Below are 24,560 nucleotides of genomic sequence, written 5' to 3'. Positions count from 1 at the left end.
ATCCCAGAACCACATGGGGGGACCTAGTGAATGACCTGCAGAGAGCTGGGACCAAAGTAACAAACGCCTACCATCAGTAACACACTATGCCGCCAGGGACTCAAATCCTGCAGTGCCAGACGTGTCCCCCTGCTTAAGCCAGTACATGTCCAGACCCGTCTGAAGTTTGCTAGAGAGCATTTGGATGATCCAGAAGAAGATTGGGAGAATGTCATATGGTCAGATGAAACCAAAATATAACTTTTTTGTAAAAATTCAACTCGTCGTTTTTGGAGGACAAAGAATGCTGAGTTGCATCCAAAGAACACCATACCTACTGTGGAGCATGGGGGTGGAAACATCATGCTTTGAGGCTGTTTTTCTGAAAAGGGACCAGGACGACTGATCTGTGTAAAGGGAAGAATGATGTATCATGAGATTTTGAGTGAAAACCTCCTTCCATCAGCAAGGGCATTGAAGATGAAACGTGGCTGGGTCTTTCAGCATGACAATGATCCCAAACACACTGCCCGGTCAACGAAGGAGTGGCTTCGTAAGAAGCATTTCAAGGTCCTGGAATGGCCTAGCCAGTCTCCAGATCTCAACCCCATAGACAATCTTTGGAGGGAGTTGAAAGTCTGTGTTGCCCAGCAACAGCCCCAAAACATCACTGCTCTAGAGGAGATCTGCATGGAGGAATGGGCCAAAATACCAGCAACAGTGTGTGAACCTTGTGAAGACTTACAGAAAACGTTTGACCTCTGTCATTGCCAACAAAGGGTATATAACAAAGTATTGAGAAACTTTTGTTATTGACCAATACTTATTTTCTACCATAATTTGCAAATAAATTCATTAAAAATCCTACAATGTGATTTACTGGATTTTTTTTTCTAATTTTGTCTGTCATAGTTGAAGTGTACCTATGATGAAATTTAAGTGGGAGAACTTGCACAATTGGTGGCTGACTAAATACTTTTTTGCCCCACTGTACATCTGTCTCCTGCTTGGCTGAAGGAGACATCCCTGGTTATACACCTGTCTCCTACTTGGCTGAAGGAGACATCCCTGGTTATACACCTGCTCTTAGCTGAAGGAGACACCCCTGGTTATACACCTGCTCTTGGGTGAAGGAGACATCACTGGTTATACACCTGCTCTTGGCTGAAGGAGACACCCCTAGTTATACACCTGCTCGTGGCTGAAGGAGAAACCCTGGTTATACACCTGCTCGTGGCTGAAGGAGACATCCCTGGTTATACACCTGCTCGTGGCTGAAGGAGACATCCCTGGTTATTCACCTGCTCGTGGCTGAAGGAGACATCCCTGGTTATACACCTGCTCGTGGCTGAAGGAGTCATCCCTGGTTATACACCTGCTCGTGGCTGAAGGAGTCATCCTTGGTTATTCACCTGCTCGTGGCTGAAGGAGTCATCCCTGGTTATTCACCTGCTCGTGGCTGAAGGAGACATCCCTGGTTATACACCTGCTCGTGGCTGAAGGAGACACCCCTGGTTATACACCTGCTCGTGGCTGACGGAGACACCCCTGGTTATTCACCTGCTCGTGGCTGAAGGAGACATCCCTGGTTATTCACCTGCTCGTGGCTGAAGGAGTCATCCCTGATTATACACCTGCTCGTGGCTGAAGGAGTCATCCCTGATTATACACCTGCTCGTGGCTGAAGGAGTCATCCCTGGTTATACACCTGCTCGTGGCTGAAGGAGTCATCCCTGGATATTCACCTGCTCGTGGCTGAAGGAGTCATCCCTGATTATACACCTGCTCGTGGCTGAAGGAGTCATCCCTGATTATACACCTGCTCGTGGCTGAAGGAGTAATCCCTGGTAATACACCTGCTCGTGGCTGAAGGAGTCATCCTTGGTTATACACCTGCTCGTGGCTGAAGGAGTCATCCCTGGTTATTCACCTGCTCGTGGCTGAAGGAGTCATCCCTGGTTATTCACCTGCTCGTGGCTGAAGGAGACATCCCTGGTTATTCACCTGCTCGTGGCTGAAGGAGTCATCCTGGTTATACACCTGCTCGTGGCTGAAGGAGTCATCCCTGGTTATACACCTGCTCGTGGCTGAAGGAGTCATCCCTGGTTATTCACCTGCTCTTGGCTGAAGGAGTCATCCCTGGTTATACACCTGCTCGTGGCTGAAGGTGTCATCCCTGGTTATTCACCTGCTCGTGGCTGAAGGAGTCATCCCTGGTTATACACCTGCTCGTGGCTGAAGGAGACATCCCTGGTTATACACCTGCTCATGGCTGAAGGAGTCATCCCTGGTTATTCACCTGCTCGTGGCTGAAGGAGTCATCCCTGGTTATTCACCTGCTCGTGGCTGAAGGAGTCATCCCTGGTTATTCACCTGCTCGTGGCTGAAGGAGTCATCCCTGGTTATTCACCTGCTCGTGGCTGAAGGAGTCATCCCTGATTATACACCTGCTCGTGGCTGAAGGAGACACCCCTGGTTATACACCTGCTCGTGGCTGAAGGAGACATCCCTGATTATACACCTGCTCGTGGCTGAAGGAGTCATCCCTGGTAATACACCTGCTCGTGGCTGAAGGAGACATCCCTGGTTATACACCTGCTCGTGGCTGAAGGAGTCATCCCTGGTTATACACCTGCTCGTGGCTGAAGGAGTCATCCCTGGTTATTCACCTGCTCGTGGCTGAAGGAGTCATCCCTGGTTATTCACCTGCTCGTGGCTGAAGGAGTCATCCCTGGTTATACACTATACACCTGCTCGTGGCTGAAGGAGTCATCCCTGGTTATACACCTGCTCGTGGCTGAAGGAGACATCCCTGGTAATACACCTGCTCGTGGCTGAAGGAGTCATCCCTGGTTATACACCTGCTCGTGGCTGGAGGAGTCATCCCTGGTTATTCACCTGCTCGTGGCTGAAGGAGACATCCCTGGTTATTCACCTGCTCTTGGCTGAAGGAGTCATCCCTGGTTATACACCTGATCGTGGCTGAAGGAGTCATCCCTGGTTATTCACCTGCTCGTGGCTGAAGGAGTCATCCCTGGTTATACACCTGCTCGTGGCTGAAGGAGTCATCCCTGGTTATTCACCTGTTCGTGGCTGAAGGAGTCATCCCTGGTTATACACCTGCTCGTGGCTGAAGGAGACATCCCTGGTTATTCACCTGCTCGTGGCTGAAGGAGTCATCCCTGGTTATTCACCTGCTCGTGGCTGAAGGAGACATCCCTGGTTATTCACCTGCTCGTGGCTGAATGAGTCATCCCTGGTTATTCACCTGCTCGTGGCTGAAGGAGTCATCCCTGGTTATTTACCTGCTCGTGGCTGAAGGAGTCATCCCTGGTTATTCACCTGCTCGTGGCTGAAGGAGTCATCCCTGATTATACACCTGCTCGTGGCTGAAGGAGACACCCCTGGTTATACACCTGCTCGTGGCTGAAGGAGACATCCCTGGTTATACACCTGCTCGTGGCTGAAGGAGACATCCCTGGTTATACACCTGCTCGTGGCTGAAGGAGACATCCCTGGTTATACACCTGCTCGTGGCTGCTCGTGGCTGAAGGAGACATCCCTGGTTATACACCTGCTCGTGGCTGAAGGAGACATCCCTGATTATACACCTGCTCGTGGCTGAAGGAGTCATCCCTGGTTATACACCTGCTTGTGGCTGAAGGAGACATCCCTGATTATACACCTGCTCGTGGCTGAAGGAGACATCCCTGGTTATACACCTGCTCGTGGCTGAAGGAGTCATCCCTGGTTTTTCATGGGCTCGTGGCTGAAGGAGACATCCCTGGTTATACACCTGCTCGTGGCTGAAGGAGTCATCCCTGGTTTTTCACCTGCTCGTGGCTGAAGGAGACATCCCTGGTTATACACCTGCTCGTGGCTGAAGGAGACATCCCTGGTTATTCACCTGCTCGTGGCTGAAGGAGACATCCCTGGTTATACACCTGCTCGTGGCTGAAGGAGACATCCCTGGTTATACACCTGCTCGTGGCTGAAGGAGGCATCCCTGGTTATTCACCTGCTCGTGGCTGAAGGAGACATCCCTGGTTATACACCTGCTCGTGGCTGAAGGAGACATCCCTGGTTATTCACCTGCTCGTGGCTGAAGGAGACATCCCTGGTTATTCACCTGCTCGTGGCTGAAGGACCGGTTTACTTTGTTTGTTGTTGTTGCATTGTCCAGAAGGAACCTGCAAGTAAGCATTACGTTGGACGATGTATACCATGTGTATCCTGCACATACTGTACGACTGATACACTTGAGGATGCCTTTGAATATTAACTGTACAAACTGCTAGGGGAAAGATTGACATGTTGGTTAGGTGATGCTGTCCCAAAGGTGCTCCATGATGTAATACTGATGCTTTCCCTCTGTTCCATAGGTGCTCCATGGTGTAATACTGATGCTTTCCCTCTGTCCCATAGGTGCTCCATGAGCCCCTTATTGATGAGGACCCAGTGTTCATCACCACCTGTACAGAGAGAGAGCTGAGGAAGAGGAAGAAGAGGAAGTTCAGTCTGTGGGTCCGCCAGTGCACATCCACTGGTTTCATCTGTCAGGTACTGTGCGTGCGCATGAAAGAAGAAAATGAGAGAAAGGGAGATGGCGTGAGCAGTGGAGGAAGAATGAGGGGAGGGAGGGACTGCAGCCTCTTGGTTTTCTACTCTTATATCTGGGAGCTAGTACTGTACTTAGCCAACTTTGTGACAAAGACTGTCCACCTTCAATTACACCCAGTACAACCACACTGGGGCTTTCACAGGACTAGTTGCAATTGGTCTAGACTGTAGAGGACACCAACACTGCAGGACAGGACAATCAGACCATGCCCTTCCCCCTCACTCAGACACAGCTGAGAGATCCAGACAAACTGTGATTGGATGACTGATGTGGGACTATCCAGTCCCTCAATCAGTCTCCAGAACCAATGTTTTATTACTGATTCCCAGGAGAAGGAGCCAGTCCACTTAGTATAATTGCTCTCTGTTCTTGGTGGGAGTATGATACGCCAAATGACTGCTGCCCCATGCCTCAAACAGATCCAGGAAGACATGAGAATGTGTAGATATGCACGGGCCTTGTCCCAGTTGGTGGGAAGAAGAATCAATCGATCATGTCCTTTTTTTGTGTAGCTTTCTCTTACTTGAAAACTACAGGGTTCATTTTGTCAATAGTAGTATTGTAGTATTGTCAATGGAAAACTACAGGGTCAGTACTATTGTCAATAGAAAACAACAGGGTTAGTAGTATTGTCAATAGAAAACAACAAGGTTAGTGTTATTGTCAATGGAAAACTACAGGGTTAGTAGTATTGTCAATGGAAAACTACAGGGTTAGTAGTATTGTCAATGGAAAACTACAGGGTTAGTAGTATTGTCAATGGAAAACTACAGGGTTAGTAGTATTGTCAATGGAAAACTACAGGGTTAGTAGTATTGTCAATGGAAAACTACAGGGTTAGTAGTATTGTCAATGGAAAACTACAGGGTTAGTAGTATTGTCAATGGAAAACTACAGGGTTAGTAGTATTGTCAATGGAAAACTACAGGGTTAGTAGTATTGTCAATGGAAAACTACAGGGTTAGTAGTATTGTCAATAGAAAACTACAGGGTTAGTAGTATTGTCAATGGAAAACTACAGGGCCAGTAGTATTGTCAATGGAAAACTACAGGGCCAGTAGTATTGTCAATGGAAAACTACAGGGTTAGTATTAGTGCCTTGCTCAAGGTCATATTGACAGATTTGTTTTGCCTTGTCGGCTCAAGGAATTCGAACCAGTGACCTTTTGGTTACTGGCCCAATGCTCTTAAACGCTAGGATACCTGATTGTGGTGGTATTGACTGTCTCTGTCTCTCTTCCAGATCTATGTGCATCTGAAGGAGGGCCAGGGTCCTGATGGGTTGGCCACCCTGAAGAACAAGCCTCAGCTCCACAGTATGGTGGCCAAACAGCTGTGTCAGAACCTCTCAGGCCGCAACAGCATCATCTTCACCGGGCCCAGCATCACCAGCCTCAACCTGTACCAGGAGTTTGAGAAACAGGGTAGATCTTTCATCCCATTTATCTCTTTACTCCTCATTCTTTCCATCTACCTCTTTCCTCTCTTTCACGCTCTCTGCCCTCTCACTCTTTACAGTACTGTAATCTCCTTCCTGCTGATCCTCTGCCGTTTTTAATTACCATAAACGACCTCCGGCTACTGTAGCACTGAAATTGAAGACTGTCAATTGAAGTTCACCTTGAGACTTCCCTGAGAACCAATATGTAAATTGTGTGTATTCTGCTTCCATGCCTACCACCCACTAAGCTGCGTAACTGGCCATACAGTAAACTGTGAAGATGACGTACATAAAATTCTCCTGATTCTTATTTTGGAAACCGAGAGCACCAGTTCATCCTATTGTTAATAAACAGAGCAAACAGCTCTTTAAAAATGAGAAATGCCATTGTCTTTCGTTCACCCCTTGTTGAGTAAGAGATGGTAGAGGGAGAGTCTGTCCTCAGTGCCCTCCACTAGGCTTTATCCTCTGCTCTCAATCTCAACACTGACTGAGCACCTGTAAGGCCAGACAAAATTGATTCACTGTTTAACAGATTTTCCCCCCAGAAAAGTGAGGCAAGAGAGCGAAAAAATCACAAAAAAAACAAATTTGTTCATTAGGTGGATAAGGAAAAACAGTACTTTACAACATTGTCCTAGGCTATATGGACATGAACAATAGGCGAAATCTTCAATTTCAGACAGATTTAGCGATTATTATTATTATTATTATTATGAATACACAAATGAACAGTAATGAACATTATTCACATAGGATGTATAATAGAATGCAATATTCTATCATATTAAAAAATGATAAAATAAAATGATGTATGAATGTATTATCAGTTCATTAATCTACTTAATTGTATAGCCTAACAAATTCAAGAATAATTGACAATAAATAATTGTAATCAAATTTAAAATGTTGCATAATAATGAGTTAATTATGTGAATGCATCACTATAGCCTAGGCGTTAACAAAATATTCCTACAAATATGATTAGGCCTCTCATTGACTAGTAGGCCTTGTAGAAAGATGGTCAATCAAGTTAGGTCTGCCAAATGTAATGTAGCATTGGAAAAAATACATTACATGCTGACCAGACCGGACACGTCTGGTGCGCGAGCGTCGCAAAATACATTTAGAAATCCAAGTTATTCAGTTATTGCACCCACACTGCCAATCACCATTTAAATTCAAAGATGAAAAAGCCTGGAAGGAGGAGAGATGGCTAGAAACAATTTGGTTGGCCGTGTTATGTGTGGATTAATTGGCGGAGTAGAGGACTTTGTGCATTTCAGGTAAAATAACAACTCAATGTTTATATCCCAGGACAAATTAGATAGCAAAAGCAAGCTAGCTTAATAGGACAAATTAGCTAGCAAGTGCAAGCTAACTAGCTCAATTGCCATACATGTTTAATGCTTTTCGACCTGTCCCCAAATGAATGTAATTGGTTCAGAGTTTGTTTTGCTATTTTAACCTGCGTGTCGTGATCGCGTTTGGTGTGGGGGGACAAAATACATTTATGCACGATGGCGCACGCGCGCAGCCGGTTTGGGTTCCGAAAATTAGAGCCCAGTAACTTCGAGCCCAGTAACTTTGCTGACCGCATCCTCCTTAGATTGTCTCGTCTTGCTGCCACGAAAAGCCCCCACCTGCTGATCTGCACGAAGTGTGTACGTGCCACTGGTGATGTACTTTGCTGGCCTTGGTAGCTGTTCTCCGCGGCGCATCATCACTTCAAACGCATTCCGTCGTGGTGTTATTAGTTGGTTTACTACTACTGGTCGTACCGGTAAAATGTAAGTTATGAATCGCAAATCACCATACAGCTTACACACTTCAATTCATGAATCACCTTGAGTTCAATTTGGTTGTCCAAAATACTATCCGTTTGAACTGTGTCTTTGCTGATGAATGCCCTGATCTCTGGCCAGTCAATTGGTGAAATTACATTGTTGTTTTGTCTATTATTTGCTTCTAATAGATCTGCAAATGATACAATAACCTGTTTGGGATAGGGGGCAGCATTTTCATGTTCGGATGAAAAGCATGCCCAGAGTAAACTTCCTGCTACTCAGGCCCAGAAGCTAATATATGCATATTATTAGTAGTATTGGATAGAAAACACGGAAGTTTCTAAAACTGTTTGAATGATGTCTGTGAGTATAACAGAACTCATATGACAGGCGAAAACCTGAGAAAAATACAACCAGGAAGTGGGAAATCTGAGGTTTGTAGTTTTTCAACTCATTGCCTATCGAATATACAGTGTCCATGGGGTCATATTGCACTTCCTACGGCTTCCACTAGATGTCAACAGTCTTTAGAACTTTGTTTGAGGCTTCTACTGTGAAGTGTGGGCGAATGAGAGCTGATTGAGTAAGAGGTGTGCCAGAGTGGCATGAGCTGATCATGCGCGCATCCGTTAGAGCGACCTGTGTTCCATTGCATTTCTAAAGACAAAGGAATTCTCCGGTTGGAACATTATTGAAGATTTATGTTAAAAACAACCTAAAGGTGGATTCTATACATCGTTTGAACTTTTCGTCTGAACTTTCGGCTGGACTTGCCCGCGCCTCATGAGTTTGGATTTGTTTACTAAACGCGCTAACAAAGGGAGGTATTTGGACATAAATGATGGACTTTATCGAACAAAACAAACATTTATTGTGGAACTGGGAATCCTGGGAGTGCATTCTGATGAAGATCATCAAAGGTATATTATTTATAATGCTATTTCTGACTTTTACTGACTCCACAACATGGCGGGTATCTGCATGGCTTGTTTTTGTGTCTGAGCGCCGTACTCAGATTATTGCATGGTTTGCTTTTTCCGTAAAGCTTTTTTGAAATCTGACACAGCGGTTGCATTAAGGAGAAGTATATCTATAATTCTGTGGATAATACTTGTATCTTTTATCAAAGTTTATTATGAGTGTTTCTGTAAATTTATGTGGCTCTCTGCAAATTTGCGGATGTTTGAGGCACATTACTGACCATAAAGCGCCAATGTAAACTGAGATTTTTGGATATAAATATGAACTTTATCGAACAAAACATACATGTATTGTGTAACATGAAGTCCTATGAGTGCCATCTGAAGAAGATCCTCAAAGGTTAGTGATTAATTTGATCTCTATTTATGCTTTTTGTGACTCCTCTCTTTGGCTGGAAAATGTCTGTATGTGTTTTTGTGACTAGGCTCTGACCTAACATAATCATATGTTGTGCTTTCGCTGTAAAGCCTTTTTGAAATCGGACACAATGGGTAGATTAATAAGAAGTTAAAGCTTTAATTTGGTGTATTGCACTTGTGAATACAAGATAGGGCTAGCGGAACCCCTAGCCCTAACAAGATAACAATGCATTTAACCAACTGTTTGTTTATAATGAGGGACGTCCCACGTTTAACCTGGACACAAATAGTTGGAATTTGCGCTGGCTTCAGCCACGCCTGCATGAGAGAGAAATTAAACATCTGCACGTCGCCTGCAGGTGTGAGCGTGTGTGTTTCACTGTCCATTCCGAGGCTTGCACATGATCTGAGGCTGCTTGGTCTCTTGGGCATCAACTTGGGAAAGCCTCAAAGGAGAGCGGACAGTGCATGATAAACAAAGAGCCGCGTTGGCCAAACATCAGATTTTTTTTTCGGTGTGTGGAGAAAAGTGAGGCGGGGCATCTGTTAAACAGTCATTCAACTTTGTCCAGCCTAATCTGGGCCATCTCTCATTACAGCAGGAGGGTGGGTTATAGGAAAGAAGAGGGTTAATATTCAGCACACATCAGGATCAAAGCACCCACAAGTACATTACATTGTGCACACGGAAGTAGATTTAGCAGTGTGGTGGAACATTTAGCTGAAAATCCTTTTTTGAATGTTGCACCATCCTGAACGTGACGAAGATGTCTAAAGTTGTGTGTTTGTCCTCTGCCAGAGATCTACTGCTGTGGGCTGCTAAGCACCAGGAAGAGTGACTGCACCGGCCTGCCCCAGTGCATGCTGGTGAACCCTGAGAGCCCACAGCAGAGAGGCCAGTCCCGCAGCATGATGAGAGGCAACACCTCCCTCATCAGCTGGTACAACAAGGGACACTTCCGCTTCCTTACCAACGCCTACTCACCCACCAAGGAAGGTGAGGACTCCCGCTCTGCAACCAGTGTTATATTAACAACGTTTTCTTTTTCATACCTTTTCATTCAGAAGATGCGTTCAGGTGGATGTTTAAACTGTGTTCAATCATGGGCATAGATTTGTGGTGAACTGCCTTCAATTTTAAAGCAAAACATTTCTCCTTATTTTGATCATGTCAACCTACTGCATCACTAGAATGTTCTGAAATGGAGCATCATTATGAAGCTCTTTAGGGCTGACTGATACAAAATGAGTCACCACCCACCATTGACATGATATGGATTTCCCAGATCAAAGTAACTCCTAGGTGTTAATGCACTCATAATCTACCCTGTAGACTGCTGGGGAACCGTCATGAAACACCTCATCATTCTCTCTCCCTGTATGAGGATGGAGCGATGATCAGAGATAATGAGAAAATCCCTGTTGTTTGGCACGTGAAAAGGTTTCTCACCTCAGACACATTTAATCCCATTTGTAAAATAAGAGGTGAGAAAATGCATTATATCTGGATAGATAAACAGCATGGATCCAGAGTAGATGAGTGGAATCGATGGAGAGTTAATATTCCCACTCCCGAGTGGTGCAGCGGTCTAAGGCACTGCATCTCAGTGGTAGAGGCGTCACTACAGACCCTAGTTTGATTCCAGGCTGAATCACAACCGGACGTGATTGGGAGTTCCATATTGACAATTGGCCCAGCGTCGTCCGGGTCGGCCCGCTGTAGGCCGTCATTGTAAATAAGAATTTGTTCTTAACTGACTTACCTAGTTAAATCAAGGCTAAATCAAATAAAAACATGAAAATCTACCCAATCTGAATGAATCCAAGAGAGGATGTAGGTATTTTTCATTGTCCCTCAATCCAGTACAAATGATCTCACTACTGATAATATAAAAACCCAAAATACAGCAAAACACAACCCCCTCCCACCCTTCTGTTTTCTTTTCAATCGTTTCTTATACATACTAGTCATTATTTTCTTTGGATGGTTAAGTGGTGGTCATAGCATTTCATTATAGCTACAGAGAAAGCCATCTGACCTTTGAATAAATATAACACTGTATCATTTGTGAAATGGCTGTGAAATGAAGTAATCATGTGAACGACTGAAGCTGAGGCAATGGTGAGGGAGAGTCAGAGAAATATTTCCAAATTGAGACCTTGCCAGGGCTGCTGCTAAATTATATTCTTAAATTCTGTTAAGAAAAAATCCATTGTGTTTCCTGACTGATATGAGGTTACTCTGATCTCGCATTTATTTTTCAAATTACCCTCCAGTAACTTTCCAACTTGTAGTGTAATTAGCATAAAATTCCTGAGGATAATTTTTATGGAAGCTACAGACGGAGGTTCAGTCAAGGTAATCGTATCAAAGGCCTGCTAATGGTTCAATTGGGATCCAGGGGACTACTAGACTCGTTCCCTCGCAGCTACCTCCATAATTACACTAACTCCTCATGTTCATCTATTTTTCATGTGGTGCTTCACCTGTAATCAGTTTATTTTAGGTATTGGGTTGATACTTTTTAAAATGCGTTTCTCCTAGCTATGCTAGTAAGCACTCAGTCCTGTTTTTCTTGTTTCAGATCAAGGTATTTTCTGCAGAATATATTGGTTATTTTGGCGCTATAGTGAGAAACCATCCAAATGTGATTTTGAGGCCTGCAGTTTAGTTATGTACAGCATCACTCTTTATCCAGTTACAGATAGGCTATACTTTACTGTTAAGATATTATGCCCCAAATTTCACCTGTATTGTACTTTGTCACCGAGTCTGAACATCTGTTTACATAATACTTCTGTTTTTAACTCCGTGAAATTTGATTCCCACTCCCATTAGACTTCTCTGAGTCATGTGTTGGGTTCCAGCTCCCATTAGCCTTCTCTGAGTCATGTGTTGGGTTCCAGGGGTGATCATCAAGAGGAAAAGTGGTGAGATTCCCTGTCCGCTGGCTGTGGAGGCCTTCGCTGCACACCTCAGCTACATCTGCAAGTATGACGACAAGTACAGCAAGTGAGTCACTAATTAGCCCACTAGTTGACATACTGGATTTATTGTAGTAATGTGTACTAATTTGTCATCCTGGGAGAAAGGTGTTTGCCTATATCAATGTTCATCATCATAGCACAGGGCTGGCCAACCCGTCTCCTGAGAAGCTACAGGGCTTTTGCTCCAACCCTAGCTATAGCACACCGGATTCTACTAGCTGCTAACAAGGACATTGATTAGCTGAATCAGCTGTGTTACGAGATTGGAGCAAAAACATGCCTACCCAGTAGCTCTCCATGAGTCTGCCGTCCTGGATTACTGTTGGTCTAGTGAAATTATTTTGATATGGCAAAGTATTATGCTGTTCCAAATTCATGAATATTGCGAGGTCCCTACGGCTTCATTGGGACATGATAGCTGTGTCAGCTATAAACCTTCCCCCGGTGCTGCAATACAGAGAGTCAGCCTGACTCCCCCCGTGCTGCTGTACAGAGCGCCAGCCTGACTCCCCCCGTGCTGCTGTACAGAGCGCCAGCCTGACTCCCCCCGTGCTGCAATACAGAGAGTCAGCCTGACTCCCCCCGTGCTGCTGTACAGAGCGCCAGCCTGACTCTCCCCGTGCTGCTGTACAGAGAGTCAGCCTGACTCCCCTCCCGTGCTGCTGTACAGAGAGTCAGCCGGACTCTCCCCGTGCTGCTGTACAGCGAGTCAGCCTGACTCTCCCCGGTGCTGCTATACAGAGAGTCAGCCTGACTCCCCCCGGTGCTGCTATACAGAGAGTCAGCCTGACTCCCCCCGGTGCTGCTGTACAGAGAGTCAGCCTGGCTTCCCCTGGTGCTGCTGTACAGAGAGTCAGCCTGGCTTCCCCCGGTGCTGCTGTACAGAGCGCCAGCCTGACTCTCCCCGGTGCTGCTGTACAGAGAGTCAGCCTGACTCTCCCTGGTGCTGCTGTACAGAGAGTCAGCCTGGCTCCCCCTGGTGCTGCTGTACAGAGAGTCAGCCTGGCTTCCCCTGGTGCTGCTGTACAGAGAGTCAGCCTGGCTCCCCCCGGTGCTGCTGTACAGAGCGCCAGCCTGACTCCCCCCGGTGCTGCTGTACAGAGCGCCAGCCTGACTCCCCCCGGTGCTGCTGTACAGAGCGCCAGCCTGACTCCCCCCGTGCTGCTGTACAGAGCGTTAGCCTGACTCCCCCCGGTGCTGCTATACAGAGCGCCAGCCTGACTCTCCCCGTGCTGCTGTACAGAGAGTCAGCCTGACTCCCCCAGTGCTGCTGTTCAGAGAGTCAGCCTGACTCCCCCCGTGCTCCAGATTCGATCTTCCAACACCTGGAGAAGGAAATGTTTCAAGAATCGCATTAATATGATTTAGCAATCTACTGATATGCACAGCATGGCGCATTCCTATGCCCCAAATGGAGAACAGCGCCAAGTGATGTTAACGCCGGTCAAAGATGGAAGCCTTCAATTAAGGGGACAAGAGGAGGGATAGATGGCATATTGCTCAACACACACACACACCAGGGAGAATGTCACTTTACTTCTCTCCCTCTCTAACCTCTCTCTGCCTCCAATTAGTATGGAGATTGGACAGTAATTAGATGTTGTTCTGTACCTCAAAGGACAACACTTGTGGGTGTGCAGAACTGCAGATTACATCTGGAGAGCCAGAAACCGGAACTTTAGCTGAATATCGCTCCTCCTCACTGCTAACCAATGCCTCACACATAGTCATGGAGACAAGATATCCTCCCAACTGTCGGTCTATGTGCCCTTCCGTCCGTCGTAACTCTGTCTAATTTCAGATTATCAGCTGGATGTGATATACATCTGACACATATTATAAAATGACCAATTTGTCAAGATCCCAGTTAGCCAATCAGGTTTGGTATTTTCTTTCAGGTATTTTATCTTCCACAAGCCCAACAAGACGTGGCAGCAGGTGTTCTGGCTGACCATCAGCATGGCCATAAACAACGCCTATATTCTGTACAAGATGTCCGATGCCTACCACATCAAGCGCTACAGCCGAGCTCAGTTTGGTGAGAGACTGGTGAGGGAGCTGCTGGATTTAGATGACTGCTCCCCCACCCAGTGAGGAGACCACGTAATCTTTATCATATACACCCACATACTGTACCCACACACACTGTCACGTCACACACGTACCCACACACACTGTCATGTCACACACGTACCCACACACACTGTCATGTCACACACGTACCCACACACACGTACCAACACACACTGTCACGTGAACACACACACACACACACACACACACACACAGTCACGTTACACACGTACCCACACACACTGTCACGTCTCACACGTGAACACACACACACACACACACACACACACAGTCACGTCACACACGTACCAACACACACTGTCACGTCTCACACTTGAACACACACACACACACACACACTGTCACGTCACACACGTACCCACACACACTGTCACATCTCAAACGTACCAACACACACTGTCACATCTCACACGTGAACACACACACACACACACACACTGTCACGTCTCAAACGTACCAACACACACTGTCACATCTCACACGTGAACACACACACACACACACACTGTCACGTCTCACACGTGCACACACACACACTGTCACGTCTCACACGTGAACACACACACACACACACACACACTGTCACGTCTCACACGTACACACACACTGTCACGTCTCTCACACACACACTGTCACGACTCTCTCTCTCTCACACACACACTGTCACGTCACACACGTACCCACACACACTGTCACATCTCAAACGTACCAACACACACTGTCACATCTCACACGTGAACACACACACACACACACACACTGTCACGTCACACACGTACCCACACACACTGTCACGTCTCACACGTACCAACACACACTGTCACATCTCACACGTGAACACACACACACACACACACACTGTCACGTCTCACATGTACACACACTGTCACGTCTCACACGTACACACATTGTCACGTCTCACACGTACACACACACTGTCACGACTCTCTCTCTCTCTCACACTCACACACACACACACACACACAGTCACGTCACACACGTACCAACACACACTGTCACGTCTCACACGTGAACACACACACACACACACACACACACACACACACACACACACACACACAGTGTCACATCTCACACACACACACACAGTGTCACATCTCACACACACACTGTCATGTCTCACATGTACCCAAACACGTGTGTACACACACACACACACACTTTCACGTCTCACACGTACCCAAACACACACTGTTCATCACACGCAAACCACTAACGCACACTAACCACACCCACTAACACATATTTTCTTTACAGACACTGGAATACGTAATTCCTTAAATGAAACCATATTTTAATAGTGTCTGTGTTAAATGGGTTTGGGGACAAAACCTCTAGGTGTAGAGCGCAGGTCTCTATATCTGAGTCTGAACTCAAGAGAGATGTTTCTTTACTGAGGCACAAAGCAAAGCCATTGTACTATCCACATGCCTCATAATGTTAGTGTCACAGGCTGCATGACAAAAAAGTGTTTGGATAATTTACTCTTCAAATGTGCAGAATGTTTCTCATTTTTTTCTGACCGGGTTAAACGTTATTTCCATGTAGCGCAATGTCACTCTGTAATGTCAAGCTATGATTCTATTGGACCACCTACCGAGCAAAATCTGGGATTTTCTCTCCAAGATAGACCTGAACCACTAAGCAGATATACTGTATATATACATAATGCCCAGGATCCATGATGTTTAAATGAAATATGGAGGAGAAGTAGACCTACGTTACTATTTCCTTCCAGAGCTCTTTCTGCTGATGGTTCATACCTGGAATGGGAAATCTCCTACTTATCAGGGTTGTGCTTACTGTACTCAACTCCATATCTCAGTCAATAGGAACCTTTCAACTTGTCATCAGATTATATGACTGGCAGTCCTTATATTTGCAACATCATTGGAAATACTGGATGGTGTGACTTGTGGTCAGGTTTTCAGACTGCAAAGGGAAGGTTTGATGATATGATAAACGATACCAGTCCTTGCCAATGCTGGCCACATGAACGTTGGTTTGGATGAGGCGTACTGTTAATGTACAGCATGGACGCAGTCTCAATGTGGCATAGTCTTGGATCATCGAGAGCTGCAGGGGTCAGTTCAGTTCAACTCTAGATATACACGCTGACAGCCATACTCACTCACTGACAGACCACACAGACATGGGCTGTTCCCAGTTCAGGTCTACTGAATAGGGCGGGGTCTCTGGCTCGGCTGGTCACGTCCACAGCGCATTCCCTGGAAGCAAGCCTGACATTGATCTATAAAGTATGTGATTTGAGTTTGAGTTAAACATTTCATACCATCAGCCAATGACTCTCAGTCCAATGATGTCACTAAAAGATGGAGAGAAGACAACACCAGACCCACAGAAGTTTGTCAACGTTATTCCTTCCAAATGTGCTTTGGAGAATGGATTCTCCTGTTCTGTAATGACTTTGAGAGGGTGCTGTCTTGCATCTTGTGTGGAGACAGAATAGTACCCCAATGTGTTGTATGTGGAGCTGTTTAAGTCAGTGAAGTGAATGTCACTGTGGGTTAATAATGTCTTCTTGGCCAATAGACTTATGTCAGTGTAAAAGTGTGCAATTCCAAAGTCCACACACACAGGCCTATTTTATCCCTTGGCCGATAACATACATTCATGCTTGTCCACTCCTTGCCACTGTGACTGTCTTATTGATGTGTGAAGTGTTTGTGAGATTTGTCCTAACTAGGGCACTACTCATGCACTTTCGATCGTCTTGCACTTTAAAGTGATTCAATAAAGGTCTATTGATGTTTACTAAATATCCCTAGCTATGATGAATCCCTTTAATTAATGGTTGTACTAAATGCTTCCTCAGAAAATAGGAGTTAAATTATGCACATTAATACTCCATAACTATTGTGTAAATCCATGCTCTGTCACAGAATACTGAAGATTTAATGCTGTTTAACTGCTAAGTTTCCTCCCTAATTATTGAGTGCTCGAATATTCTTTGAAGAAGCAGGAAATCAAAGTTTACTAGAAAGGGAAATGAGTGTCTATTGAGTGCTGACTTATGCAACCTAGCGCTACAATATTTATGTAGGAATGATTTAAAGGGGATATTGCTGATCAACTAAAGTAGATGATGAACACTAAAAACCAATGAAATTGAAAATGTTCTGAATATTTACCTAAATATATATGTGCATAGGCAATTGTGGTAAATGTGTTTTTGTGTGCAGATCAGGTATGTATACTGAACAAAAATATAAAGGCAACATGCAACCATTTGAAAGATTTCACAGAGTTACAGTTCATATAAGGACATCAGTCAATTGAAATAAATTCATTAGGACCTAATCTATGGATTTCACATGACTGGTAATACATATATGCATCTATTGGTCACAGATAACAACTATAAAAGGTAGGGGCGTGGATCAGAAAACCAGTCAGTATCTGGTGTGACCATTTGCCTCTTGCAGCGCAACATCTCCTTCACATAGAGTTGATCAGGCTGTTGATTGTGGCCTGTGGAATGTTGTCCCACTCCTCTTCAATGGCTGTGCAAAGTTGATGGATATTGGTGGGAACTGGAACACACTGTCGTACACGTCGATCCAGAGCATCCCAAACATGCTCAACGGGTGACATGTCTTGTGAGTATGCAGGCCATGGAAGAACTGGGACATTTTCAGCTTCCAGGAATTGTGTACAGATCCTTGGGGCAGTGCATTATCATGCTGAAACATGAGGTTGAAGAATGGCACGACAATGGGCCTCAGGATCTCATCAAGGTATCTCTGTGCATTCAAATGACCATCGATAAAATCAACTGTGTTCGTTGTCCATAGCTTATGCCTGCCCATACCATGCAGTAAACCCACCTCCACCATTTGGGAACTCTGCCAACAACGTTAACATCAGTGAACCACTCGCCCACACAACTGCGGTTGTGAGGACGTACTGCCAAATTCTATAAAACAACATTTATGGTAGAGAAATGAACATTAAATTCTCTGGCAACAACTCTGTTGGACATTCCTGCAGTCAGAATTCCAATTGTACGCGTCCTCATCTTGAGACATCTGTGGCATTGTGTTGTGTGGCAAAACTGCACATTTTAGTGGCCTTTTGTCCCCAGCACAAGGTGCTGTAATGTACATACAAATCATTAAAATCCAGACAGAAAATATTTACACAAGAAGCAATCTAATATCACACAGTCAAAACTCTCAGTCGTTTAGTTAAGTTCACCCTTCTGCGATTCTCATCAATGTAATGATCATGCTGTGTAATTAGCTTCTTGATATGCCACACCTGTCATGTGGATGGATAATCTTGGCAAAGGAGAAATGCTCACTAACAGGGATGTAAATAAATGTGTGCACAAAATTTGAGCGAAGTAAGCTTTTTGTGCGTATGGAACATTTCTGCCATCTTTTATTTCAGCTCATAAAACATGGGACCAACACTTCACATGTTGCGATTATATTTTTTTTAGTGTATGATTATAGTTCTATTAGTCTTCACTTATAGGTAAGACAAATGATTGTCATTTTTCACATTTTCTTTCCCCCAAAAAACATTGTCGTTCTTGTGTATGTTTGTGTGAGCCACTAGTTCTGTGCACTGATCACTGTCTGAAAGAAGCTCTGACAGGCCATACATCGGTTGATAATGTTCATAACAATGCTCTTTTCTTCTGAATTGTTATATTGATAGACACCAAGAAGTATGCATGATACAGTCAACAACTGTTCAAAATAAACACTTCTACTCAGCCATGTATTAGATATTTTCTCAGTGCCTTGTACATAACATGTTTTGTTCTTTTGGTATGTTAAAAAAAATCAGTTGAGGATTTATTTTTTATAAAGGAGAGAGCAATATGGACAAAACCACAAAGGCATTTGATACCAGTATCATTTGGCGATTTCAGATGTCTTCTGCATAGAAAAATATATAATTTATTCAAGATTGACATGACAAACTGTCATTTGTTAATCTATTTGTATAATGCATGTGTTCATGAATTTCATTAATTTTCTCACTCCATGATTCTACTATTAGGTTTTACGTTCAACCCTTACAACACAGACAGCCAAGTCATATTCAGTACCTGAGGCCACATCCTATCATTCTTTTTTAGCATCCATGGCCATTTCTCATTTCCTGTAATGTCTGTGTCAGTCTGATATCACTGTAATTCCCTATAGCATCTGAGGCAATTTTTATTTACCATTCCTCTGTCAAATTCATGAGGTCAGTTGATTGACAGGCCTCTCAATCTATCGTCATCGTTCTTTCCTTCTGGTATTTAGCTACTGCTGCTCTCTGGCCCATAAAGTATGTCTGACAGTGAGTGCAGCTCCAAGACCATCAAATCAAATTTTATTTGCCACATGCGCCGAATACAACAAGTGTAGACTTTACCGTGAAATGCTTACTTACAAGCCCTTAACCAACAGTGGGGTTGGTCTCTGACAATTTCATGGGCTTTCCTCTGACACCGTCAAGCTTCTTGGATGGCAGGAAGCTTGGCCCCTGTGATGTACTGGGCCATTCACACTACCCTCTGTAGTGCCTTACGGTCAGATGCCGAGCAGTTGCCATACCAGGCAATGATGTAACCGGTGGATCTGGGGGCCCATGCCAAACCTTTTCAGTCTCCTGAGGGGGAAAAGGTTTCGTCGTGCCCTCTTCACGACTGTCTTGGTATGTTTGGACCATGATAGTTTGTTGATGTGGACACCAAGGAACTTGAAACTATCGACCCGCTCCAGCCCAGTCGATGTTAATGGGGGCCTGTTCAGCCCACCTTTTCCCTTAGTCCACGATCAGCTCCTTTGTCTGACTTACATTTAGGGAGGTTGTTGTCCTGGCACCACACTGCCAGTTCTCTGACCTCCTCCCTATAGGCCGTCTCATCGTTGTCGGTGATCAGGCCTACCATTGTTGTGTCGTCAGCAAACTTGGGTGAACAGGGAATACAGGAGGGGACTAAGTACATGCCCCTGAGGGGCCCCAGTGTTAAGGATCAGCATGACAGATGTGTTGTGGGCAGCCCGTCAGGAAGTCCAGGATCCAGTTGCAGAGGGAGGTGTTTTGTCCCAGAGTCCTTAGCTTAGTGATGAGCTTCGTGGGCACTATGGTGTTGAACGCTGAGCTGTAGTCAATGAACAGCATTCTCACATAGGTGTTCCTTTTGTCCAGCTGAGAAAGGTCAGTGTGGAGTGCGATTGAGATTGCGTCATCTGTGGATCTGTTGGGGCAGTATGCGAATTGGAGTGGGTCTAGGGTGTCCGGGAGGATGCTGTTGACCAGCCTGTCAAAGCACTTCATGGTTACGGACGTGAGTGCCACGGGGCGGTACCACTCCAGTGCACCCACCTCTACCTCTAAACTAAGCTCTTAATGGACAATCTGAGACTGCATGCAAATAAGGATATTACCATACACTGCATCTCTTTGGCTAGTCAGGCAGCCCATGCCCATTGTGTTCTTAATAGTTTGTTTTTTTACTCACTATTTTGTGAATGTTTTTCATTCAATTTAGTCTTCACTCTGCATAAGTGATCAAGACTGATAAAATACTGTAAATACAGTATAATAGCCAACATGGAGTCTATATTTTTGAGTGAGACTGAAGTTTAATGGAAGTAGCTCAGTGAACTGTGAAGTTTAATGGAAGTAGCTCAGTGAACTGTGAAGTTTAATGGAAGTAGCTCAGTGAACTGTGAAGTTTAATGGAAGTAGCTCAGTGAACTGTGAAGTTTAATGGAAGTAGATCAGTGAACTGTGAAGTTTAATGGAAGTAGCTCAGTGAACTGTGAAGTTTAATGGAAGTAGCTCAGTGAACTGTGAAGTTTAATGGAAGTAGCTCAGTGAACTTTAATGGGAGTAGCTCAGTGAACTGTGAAGTTTAATGGAAGTAGCTCAGTGAACTTTAATGGGAGTAGCTCAGTGAACTGTGAAGTTTAATGGAAGTAGCTCAGTGAACTGTGAAGTTTAATGGAAGTAGCTCAGTGAACTGTGAAGTTTAATGGAAGTAGCTCAGTGAACTTTAATGGGAGTAGCTCAGTGAACTGTGAAGTTTAATGGAAGTAGCTCAGTGAACTTTAATGGGAGTAGCTCAGTGAACTGTGAAGTTTAATGGAAGTAGCTCAGTGAACTGTGAAGTTTAATGGAAGTAGCTCAGTGAACTGTGAAGTTTAATGGAAGTAGCTCAGTGAACTGTGAAGTTTAATGGAAGTAGCTCAGTGAACTGTGAAGTTTAATAGAAGTAGCTCAGTGAACTGTGAAGTTTAATGGAAGTAGCTCAGTGAACTGTGAAGTTTAATAGAAGTAGCTCAGTGAACTGTGAAGTTTAATAGAAGTAGCTCAGTGAACCATGAAGTTTAATAGAAGTAGCTCAGTGAACTGTGAAGTTTAATGGAAGTAGCTCAGTGAACTGTGAAGTTTAATGGAAGTAGCTCAGTGAACTTTAATGGGAGTAGCTCAGTGAACTGTGAAGTTTAATGGAAGTAGCTCAATGAACTTTAATGGGAGTAGCTCAGTGAACTGTGAAGTTTAATGGAAGTAGCTCAGTGAACTTTAATGGGAGTAGCTCAGTGAACTGTGAAGTTTAATGGAAGTAGCTCAGTGAACTGTGAAGTTTAATGGAAGTAGCTCAGTGAACTGTGAAGTTTAATGGAAGTAGCTCAGTGAACTGTGAAGTTTAATGGAAGTAGCTCAGTGAACTGTGAAGTTTAATAGAAGTAGCTCAGTGAACTGTGAAGTTTAATGGAAGTAGCTCAGTGAACTGTGAAGTTTAATAGAAGTAGCTCAGTGAACTGTGAAGTTTAATAGAAGTAGCTCAGTGAACTGTGAAGTTTAATAGAAGTAGCTCAGTGAACTGTGAAGTTTAATAGAAGTAGCTCAGTGAACCGTGAAGTTTAATAGAAGTAGCTCAGTGAACTGTGAAGTTTAATGGAAGTAGCTCAGTGAACTGTGAAGTTTAATGGAAGTAGCTCAGTGAACTGTGAAGTTTAATGGAAGTAGCTCAGTGAACTTTAATGGGAGTAGCTCAGTGAACTGTGAAGTTTAATGGAAGTAGCTCAGTGAACTGTGAAGTTTAATGGAAGTAGCTCAGTGAACTGTGAAGTTTAATAGAAGTAGCTCAGTGAACTGTGAAGTTTAATAGAAGTAGCTCAGTGAACTGTGAAGTTTAATAGAAGTAGCTCAGTGAACTGTGAAGTTTAATGGAAGTAGCTCAGTGAACTGTGAAGTTTAATAGAAGTAGCTCAGTGAACTGTGAAGTTTAATAGAAGTAGCTCAGTGAACTGTGCTCATGTCGTGTCATGAGTAACCTTAACTCTGCCTATTGGCTTCTTTGCATTTTCAAGCCTCTCTCAAAATAATAGTGCTGCCACATCTGCAGGAACATTGAGACCTCATTGTTATGTCTTTCTGTAGGCCTATAGTGCAATGTGGTAATTGAAAGTCTAAAGTTGAAACAAAGATGTATGGTGGAGACACTCATTTCAAGGAAAGAAAATTAACTTTGCTGACCTCAGGGCATCATTATTTGATATTCAAAGGTTAATAAAAAATAAATACAATAACCTAATAACATACGGTGCTATCAAAATACTGTAAAGAATTCTAGTAGATAATATTGAAATAGTTATCATAATGTTCTCAATCATTGGTCAGTAGTACATTGGTCAAGAATAATAAGGGAAGTTGATGAAATTAAATCTAGTTTCAGCATAGTATATTTCACATTGTACTAATGTGTAAATAGCTCATGTAAACTGGACCAAACATCCTAACGTATCGGATTCATTCTATAAGAATGTAATGTCAAAAACATGTACAAAACAAACTGCAATGTATGATTGCTCTGAGAATGTTGTGTTGCAGAAACTGCTTCTCGTCCTGTGTGTCTTTCATCGGTGGAGGAAAGTGATAGCTGTGTCATGTTTGTACACTCCTCATTGTGTATTCCCTCTGTAATCTCCATGTTAACTGTGCACCCCCCTGGGCCCAGTTTTTCAAAAGTTGTTTATCTAGATTTCTCCTATCAGATAGCATTAAATGCATAGAAATAGAATGAATAGAACACATCCCCATTTTCTGTTCTGTTCATTCTATGTCTATGCATTTAATCCAATCTGATAGAAATCCATCTTTTGAAAAACTGGGCCATGACTGACTTTGAATCGTATGTTGATGAGCATTTACACCATGTTGCACACATTTAATAAATGTTCATGATTTTATACACCACCAGTGTCAAGTGTTTATGTAGGCCTTGTGAAGGGTTTACGAAGGCTTCGTTAACCTTATACGCTTTATAAAATTATACTTTATCTAAAGCGTGACGAATATGGGCATATCACGCTTGCTCAGCCTGCGGGCTAGGAGTATGGTGCATGCCTATGCTAACGCCCCCTGGGGGCTAGGAGTATGGTGCATGCCTATGCTAACACCCCCTGGGGGCTAGGAGTATGGTGCATGTCAGGCTAGGAGTATAGAGCATGTCTAGGCTAGCGCCCCCTGTGGGCTAGGAGTATGGAGCATGTCTAGGCTATCGCCCCCTGTGGGCTAGGAGTATGGTGCAGGTCAGGCTAGCGCCCCTGTGGGCTAGGAGTATGGTGCATGTCTAGGCTAGCTCCCCCTGTGAGCTAGGAGTATGGAGCATGTCTAGGCTAGCTCCCCCTGTGGGCTAGGAGTATGGTGCATGTCAGGCTCGCGCCCCCTGTGGGCTAGGAGTATGGTGCATGTCAGGCTCGCGCCCCCTGTGGGCTAGGAGTATGGTGCAGGTCAGACTAGCTCCCCCTGTGGGCTAGGAGTATGGTGCATGTCAGGCTCGCGCCCCCTGTGGGCTAGGAGTATGGTGCATGTCAGGCTCGCGCCCCCTGTGGGCTAGGAGTATGGTGCAGGTCAGGCTAGCGCCCCCTGTGGGCTAGGAGTATGGTGCATGTCAGACTAGCTCCCCCTGTGGGCTAGGAGTATGGTGCATGTCAGGCTCGCGCCCCCTGTGGGCTAGGAGTATGGTGCATGTCTAGTCTCCAGATGTTAAATGTGCTGTTGGTAGTAGTAGTAGTAGTAGTGGGCGACAGCGGGTCTGTTTAATAGAGCTGCTGATCTTTGGTGACTCTGCATCTTTAAAAAAAAGGTCCAATGCAGACAGTTTTGTATCAATATCAAAACATTTCTGGGTAACAATTAAGTACCTTACTGTAATAGACTTCCATTCAAAAATTGGGAAAAAAATTCTCATGCAAGAATTTTGATAGACCAATAAAAAGAGATCGACAATCCTAACTAATTTACCGCAT

General features: G+C 44.5%; 1 protein-coding gene across 1 annotated transcript in view; it reads left to right on the top strand.

The window, feature by feature from the left end:
- Positions 1–14,393, top strand: part of LOC110503036 (piggyBac transposable element-derived protein 5) — a 34,936-nt gene extending 20,543 nt beyond the window's left edge. The window contains exons 3-7 of the mRNA XM_036960793.1: positions 4,405–4,539; positions 5,844–6,024; positions 9,968–10,165; positions 12,076–12,181; positions 14,055–14,393. Of these exons, the coding sequence (XP_036816688.1) occupies positions 4,405–4,539; positions 5,844–6,024; positions 9,968–10,165; positions 12,076–12,181; positions 14,055–14,250 (816 nt within the window). The 3' untranslated portion in view covers positions 14,251–14,393. The remainder of the gene's footprint in view (positions 1–4,404; positions 4,540–5,843; positions 6,025–9,967; positions 10,166–12,075; positions 12,182–14,054) is intronic.
- The last annotated feature ends 10,167 nt before the right edge of the window (positions 14,394–24,560 follow it).

This window comes from Oncorhynchus mykiss, chromosome 23 (assembly GCF_013265735.2).
Source record: "Oncorhynchus mykiss isolate Arlee chromosome 23, USDA_OmykA_1.1, whole genome shotgun sequence".
NCBI lineage: Eukaryota > Metazoa > Chordata > Actinopteri > Salmoniformes > Salmonidae > Oncorhynchus > Oncorhynchus mykiss.
Note: the sequence above shows the minus strand (reverse complement) of the source record. Positions and strands in the feature narration are given on the sequence as shown.